Raw genomic sequence first — 7290 nt, forward strand, 5'->3', positions numbered from 1 at the left:
GTCTACTTAATGTCGTCCATTACACTCTCTTCGTATGCTGTTTCTGTACCGCTGATTATTATAGTCCCTTACCACGTAAACGTAAGTTTCCTGTACAGTATTGTCACTGTGACAATTGTCAATTTGACAATGCCACATCTCTTCTGAACGTCTTGTGGCGGTCTGGTCCAGAGGTCTCCTACAAACTTGACGGTCAAGTTAATACAGTATATAATACTTCATTATATATATAATAGTTCAGTATATAATATAACTCCAACGGTGGCATCCTCATTTCGCCTTTTCGACAGAAAGCTTTACTTCTCCAAGCGCTGTAAACAATGCGTCTGTACTCGATTCTGTCAGCATCGATGGTCATCAGCTATTTTGTGACCTGTAACGCGGCTACGAGCTCCGATCAGACCAAGCTCTCGAGAATGGAGTCACCAGTCCTCGTCCACTCACTCAGTGCAGCAGTGAACGTCGATGCCGTCGACAGAAGATTTCTTCGAGAGCGAGAAGAAAGCATGCAAGAGCGAGGATTTCATCTGACGACAAGAGCGGAAGTAAAAGCATTGGCCAGGAAAGTCATTACAGATTTCGACGATGCTAACGACGTGTACAGGAAGTGGTATGAGAACGGCTACTCGAAGAACAAAATCGCGAACTTGCTGAAAGTGTCGGAAAAGGAAAAATACGCACCGGTGTACAACGGCTATCTGGCCTACCTGAACAGGATAAATAGCTGACAACACCTCGTCGAAATTGGGTCCGATTGTGGACTCCTTTGGCGCCGAGAAAGGCTTGCGACTACTATCGAAGTAGTGTCGAGGTTTTAGAAATAAAGGCTCGACCAATGATAATATAGTCACCCACACCGCAACGAAAGTCCACAATGCCACCTTAGGTAGACTTTTCTTGTCCTTTTTGGGAAGATTGTATTTGTAGCATGCAAGCCAAAAAATTTAAACAAATACGTGTCATCGAATGCATGACGAATTTAAGGTTGACTCTGTGTGTGCGATAGGTATTGGCCTCGCTGACGAACTGTTCGTGGTACTGGTCAAGAAGAAAGCTGAAACTAGCATTATGATTACCTTTGTACACAAGGGGTTCGATCATCGACTATTTGGCCTGGGACCATTGAGAGTAATCCTGCTAAATTTTGATTTTTGCGCTGTATCCGGTAATATTAATCACTCTGACGCGTCGCTTCCGCCGTCTGCAGAGTCCCCGGTCTAGGTCTCTCCGCCATCCTCGTCGCACCCATCCTCGACCCCAGCGTCGGGACCTCCATCGACAGGCTCAGAGACAGTCTCGCTCGTGGCAGCAGCTGGTACACCAGACGCGCGCGTCCGTGCGAGCACGCGCTTCGCTAAGCGAAAGAAGAGAACTATGGCATAGGTGGAGGTTCGGCGCCAGAAGAAGCGTCGCATACTCGACAAGGAGGAGACCTCTGCACAGGCAGCTCGAGCAACCGCCATGGCCCTCGGAAGCTCGTTAGTATCGACACTTACTCCCCTTCGGATCCGTTTGCAGCCGGCGGTGGCCACTGTATCTGCAACGTCCTCCCAACCTACTCAGGCGACGCCACTACCGATTCCGTCTGAACAACGCTCTCTTTCGACGGTACCCCCCCCCCCGACCCGCCGGCCCGGTTCGTACCCATCCGATGCTTCACGTTGTCAGGGCCGCGCCCAGCATTCGCCAGCTCGGAGCCCATCACCGACCCCAACCCACGTCCGCGGGTGTTCCCTCATCGCCTAGAACCCTTTAATCGTGCCCGCAGTCCACCTTCAGCAGCACCTCAGGCGCGACTGCGGTCTCACCTGTCGCTCACCTTACGACCATCGGCACCGGTCCACAGCTACCGTCGCGCGAGCCGTTCGACCTCTCCAACTTTCTCAGCACCAGCCAGGCCCCTTCTCGCGCCCCCCACCTCTCCGTGCGTCCCGTTGAGTCGGAGGTTATCCAACGAAGCGGCTGCCCAACCGAGTCGCAGCCCGTCGCGGGTCCGGCCCCATTTGAGCCACACACGCTGCCACGAGATACGGCCTCACTGTTCTCTGCATTCCTGCAGCTCCTTCAGGCACAGCCAGGCGTCACAGCGCCCGATCCTTCGGGCCCAATGGCCGCCGCCAAGGACTCGGGTTCCGTACAGGCCCCCCTTTCTTCGACGGTAGCCAGCCCCCCGGCCTGCTGCCACCCGCAAACGTGTGTAGTCTGCGGGCGGTCCAGTTTCCACCCACGACGCTGCGCACCAGGGGATACTTCGTACCTTGGCCGTTCACAGCCTGACTGCTCACCGCGCATATACATACTGGTATACACCAGCTGGCGTGCATGAGACACCGACATCATTTGCCATCGGCATGCGCATGCTTGAGTGCGTGCACTTCGATGACCACCCAACGATTATTGGAGCGACCGCCGGACTTCACTTTAAACGACACGGAGCGTCCGTTATGCACTATTTTCGCGCCTACTCAGCCACTCGGCTCGACGCTGGATCGTCCGACGCCAATCTCAATATTGACTACGACTCGAACGCAGCACCCCCACCGCCCCCCAGCATGCAATACTTACTTTGACCTGCTTCGAGCGGAACAAGGTCTGGTTACATTCTCGGACGCTGAGTGGCATGAGCTCTTCACGTGTCCCCTACACTGCATTTGCGAGTTTGTCGTCGCCAACATGGACGCGGCCCCAGCCACATGCCGCAGCGTGTCCAGCGGACACTGCACGAAGTTAGCCAACACCTCGGCTCAGTATACGTCCACCTATCTGGCGACTCCCCCTTTTGGTGAAGGACGTTTTCGTCCGCAGCGACGCAACTTGAATTCAGGTCCATTGGATGGGCCATGACCCTCCAAGATATTACCAACGCTTGCAGCGGGCCCACTACACCTCCCCTGTCCAGCCCGACTGCACCTTCCTTGGACGTCGAGCCCCATTCACGCGGCCGCCACGTGCATCCAGGTGACGACGCATGTCTGTTGGCTCGCCTGAGCGGTATTTCAGCCAGCGTGCGCGCCATTATCCCACGAATATCCGATGGTGTAGATCCTTGCCTACGCTTCTTCGGTGGGTGTATATGGCACCACGGACACGTGAATGGCCGGCCGAAAACACACCTAGTCAGGTGAGTTCCCCGCTGCGCTGGAGAGCTTCGCCGCCAAGATATTGAGTCGCCGGCAACCGTCCGACCGCCGCCGTGCCTGACGAGGCCGAGGTACTGCTGGTTCGCCACTGCTTCGGTGCCCCAGACTCAGTCGTAATCTCAATACACACACGTATACTGACATCCGGAGTTCTTGTGAACCACATGGCTTATCCCAACAGCCCAATACACTTACCGACGGGACCCCTGGCTGCACAGCCAACGGAGACCTTGCCTTCGATGCGTGTGCACCTGCCCACCGCTCTCAGCCCAATGCCGGTGAGCAGCCGCCCGCTTAAAGCGCAGGACATTGCACCGAAGACGCGGGCCCGAGTGCCGGCCTGCGCTCCTCTCCTCTCACCCCACGTGGAGCGCACGGTGGGGCCCCAGCATTATAGCTGGCCGCCTTTCCACCGCGAGTGCTTCTGCGGCCACGTGTCGTTTACTAGCCTCCGCAACCTCCTGTTCTGCAGCCCATCATCGTCCGCCACAGGTGAGTATTACAGATCTAAGCCCGTCGCCATCACGTACCACGATGGTACGGGTTCACAACTCAGGCCTACAGCGAGCTAGACTTTGGGGGTCGATCCGCGACGCTTCTCTCTCCGTTGCCTTCCGTAAAGTCAACTGCAATTTTCTGTCCGACCCTCTGCCATCCCGTAGACACGGCACCCAACCGCGACGAGATCAACAAACCCACGCAACACGCAATGTCTAAGTTCATGAGGCGCACACAAATGCACCTTCAGTTCACAGAGCTAGTTCGCTGCCAGTCACCCAGACTATCGGCCCAACAAAGTATTACAGCCTGTGATTCTGAGGGCATACTGCCAATGATACGAACATGTCGACGGTCTCGTGCACATCGCTTCCGAGGGTTCCTATGTGCGCTTGACCTCCCCAATCCCTCAGCAGCATTCGCTCCCCCGCAACCACCCCTCGGCGTCTCAATGCATTCCGATTGTACGATCCAACATAAGGAAAGAACAGGACGCTTTTTGCTGTATCGTTGTGGACGCAAACGTCAAAACAATTTGGCCGGAGCTGTTCGTCAGCCCGTTCGGCGTGGTCGACAAAGGCGGCGGTGACCCACGCGTCTCGGGAAGCGTAATCCACGACCTCTCTTACCCCGAACGGGATTAGGTCAGCTCTCACACGAATACAGACGACACGCCAACAGCATCGTTTGAGCGCTGCTCAAATGTTGCGCAAGAAATCATCCGGTGTCGCCAATAATACCCACTCGAGACCGCCAAGTTGATGGCAGGCGACGTCGCGTCGACCTACCGCAACGCGTGCACACACAGCGGGCGCGTATTCATGTTCGATGGCCACATCTCAGAAGACAACGCGATCGTAGTCGACCTATCGGCCGCGTTTGGGTGAGCCGGCAGCTCCGGAACGTACGGTATCTTGGACGGTGCGGTAGCGTTCATACACCAGCGACGCCCACCCCAGCGGGTTTTATAACTACCACTGGGTCGACGACCACATGGACGTCTCATCTGATACCGGAACGAACTGCGTTGACATCGAATGTTCTCTGCGCCACGCCATGACGGTCGTGATGGGTCCTAGCGCTGGTAACGACAACGAATTCACGCCGAGGAGCTCCAGGCCCAAGGTGCTGGGCCTCGTCTTTGACACAGGCTCCGATTCGGTGCCGATACCAGAGGCGAAGATTCAGAAAGCCTGGCGTCTCGTAGCGAAGGCCTTTCACGCCGGCAGCCTCTCTCGTACCTAGTACCGTTCTCTGTTGGGATCTCTACGTCACGTCGCCACATGCGTGAGACCGGCGCGTGTGTTCCTCCAGCGACTACGCGCCGGCGAGCGCGCCATCCGCCGCTCCAAGCGGATCGCTTTGTCCACGACAATGCGTGATGACCTCCTCTGGTGGTGGCACAAACTACAATCTCCGTCTCTAAACGGTACCCCCTCGAGTACTTCGATGCGAGCCCATCCCCCGACGCCACTGTCTTTACGGACGCATCAGACATCGGGATTTGCGCCGTCGCTCCATGGCTGCGCTTGCACCTCACATACCGGTTCTCCCTTTTTGAGCGAGACCTCATCTGCCGGTGAGAACGGCTACACTCCTCCTAATAGCCACGCCGGTGAGAGTGGCTGTACTCCACCCAAAAGCTATGCCGGCAAGAAGGGCTACACCCCTCCCAATAGTTATGCTAGTGAGAGTGGCGATAACGCTTCTACCAACTACGGCAACCGTGAATCGCCGTACGCCGTCGGTACGCCGTGTCCGCGCTCGAACAACGATCAGAATGGAAACTATTACAGCAACGAGAGCGGAGGCACGGAGCCGGGCGTCTATGGCACCCCCTCGCCGGGAAAATTACGATGGTGGTGTTGACGCCGATGCAAGTGTGCCCTGCAGCACGACGGGCAGCGAAGCGGGGTGGTGTCTACTCCAGTGTATCTGGCAGCGTCGATATAAGCTTGCCGTGTAGCACGAAGAGAAGCGCGGGTAGCGATACCGATTCCAGTTCATCCGGCAGCCTCGACGGTAGTATGGTTGGCAGTGAGAGCGGAAGTGTCGACGCAAACAAGCACAATCGGCAGCTCGGGTAGTGAAATCGATTCTAGTGTATCCGGCAGCGAGAGCGGGAGTGTCGATACAAGCTTGTCGAGCAGCACGTCGGACAGTGTTAGTGCTAGCGAATCGCTCAACGTTAGAACGATGATTCAGACAGTGACGATAAACACATAAGTGGTGATGAAAGCTGCGTGCCCTCGCCTGAAACGGCTGGGCCCACGTCGACAGCACACCCCTAGACGTCTGCCCACCACCCTCCAATGCGGTCCAATACATGTCTGGCTGTGGTAAAGTGTGACGGGGTCACACAGCACCTTGCGCTAGAGGAAGTTAGCTTCCGAGAGTATACAAACCCTCAGTGAACGGCAGTTCACAGGTCTCCTTTTATCGAAAGGGAGCGAAGTGACCTATTTAAGGTAGAATGTAAATGAGTATATTTATAGGTGGATAAAGCTTGGGCTAAATAGAATATATAAGTCACCGATAGAAAAGCAATGTCATCAGCCAATGGTTGGCTTTGGACGACCTTGGTACCTTGTACCAAATATCCCGAAGAATGACGTGTCACATTTCATGTAACTAGGGATACACTTAGGGCTACGTACCCCGTTACATAAAGCGTCAGGAGAAGAGAAATGGAAATGAATGTGCGCGAGCTGGAACAAATTCAGAAACAATTGAAGATCGCCTTGCGTTCGAGAAACAAAATCTAGCTAGAGGGCTTTAGCAAAATAGAAAGGAGGATAAATTTGGATTGCCCAAATGCCCCCAAACCATCACAGACATAAATTTTCGATCGGAAGCAATGATATCAACCGGAAACGGCAGCATTTTTTTTGCGGTTCGGAATGTGAAAAATAATATGCCGCAGCTAAATCGTCATTTGTGTGTACTTCATCTCCCATGATCTCTCACACACATCAAATTCAATTTACCGCGGTTGCATATTAATGGAAAATCGTCTTTTCTCGACAGCCAAGGTTCCTGGTTTACTCGCTCACTTGGGGGGGGTCTATCGTAACGTTTAAGCACGCCTACCTACTCTGAAGTTGGAAACATGCGAAGGAGACTGGCGGGTTTGTTGAAGAGGCGGTGCTATTTGCTGAATTGGCTTGCATGCCGCCTCCTCGCCCTCGAATGTGTGCTCCTTGCAATTTTGTCAATGCGCTGTCCAATTCTTCTTTTACAGCGCGCTTACGGCTCGACAAGTCGGATCTGTGCATGCTAGTGGGGCGGTTGAAGATCACAGACATCACAACACGTGAGCGAACTAAAGCTACTGGCATCGAGGCGTTGTGCGCTCTACTTTACAAGCTAGCAGCTTCTATCCGGTGGGAAGACATTAGAGGTTTTATGTTCTTGAAGCGGATAGTCAAACATAATTTCGCACATACACGACGTGTAAGATTGCAGGTTTTCCAAGTTGCTACTTTTCAGTCATGAAGTCGGCGCATCAAGGCTCGAGGAGTGTTCACGCGCCGTATTCTACGCTGGAAGTCCACACACAGATATTTGGTACTTCAATGATGGTGCCGTCCGTGGGTGTCGACCCCGTGCCGAGACGCATTCACCACAAAAAAAAAACGCTTTTGCGGCAGCA

At 54.4% G+C, this 7290-nt stretch overlaps 1 protein-coding gene across 1 annotated transcript; it reads left to right on the plus strand.

Moving 5' to 3' along the window:
* Positions 1-320: 320 nt before the first annotated feature.
* On the plus strand, positions 321-728 carry PITG_05918 (secreted RxLR effector peptide protein, putative; the record flags this gene model as incomplete). Its single annotated transcript, XM_002998110.1, has 1 exon — positions 321-728. The coding sequence occupies one exon, from the start codon at positions 321-323 to the stop codon at positions 726-728; it is 408 nt and encodes a 135-aa protein (XP_002998156.1).
* Positions 729-7290: the final 6562 nt, after the last annotated feature.

This window comes from Phytophthora infestans, genomic scaffold (genome assembly GCF_000142945.1).
Source record: "Phytophthora infestans T30-4 supercont1.9 genomic scaffold, whole genome shotgun sequence".
NCBI lineage: Eukaryota > Oomycota > Peronosporomycetes > Peronosporales > Peronosporaceae > Phytophthora > Phytophthora infestans.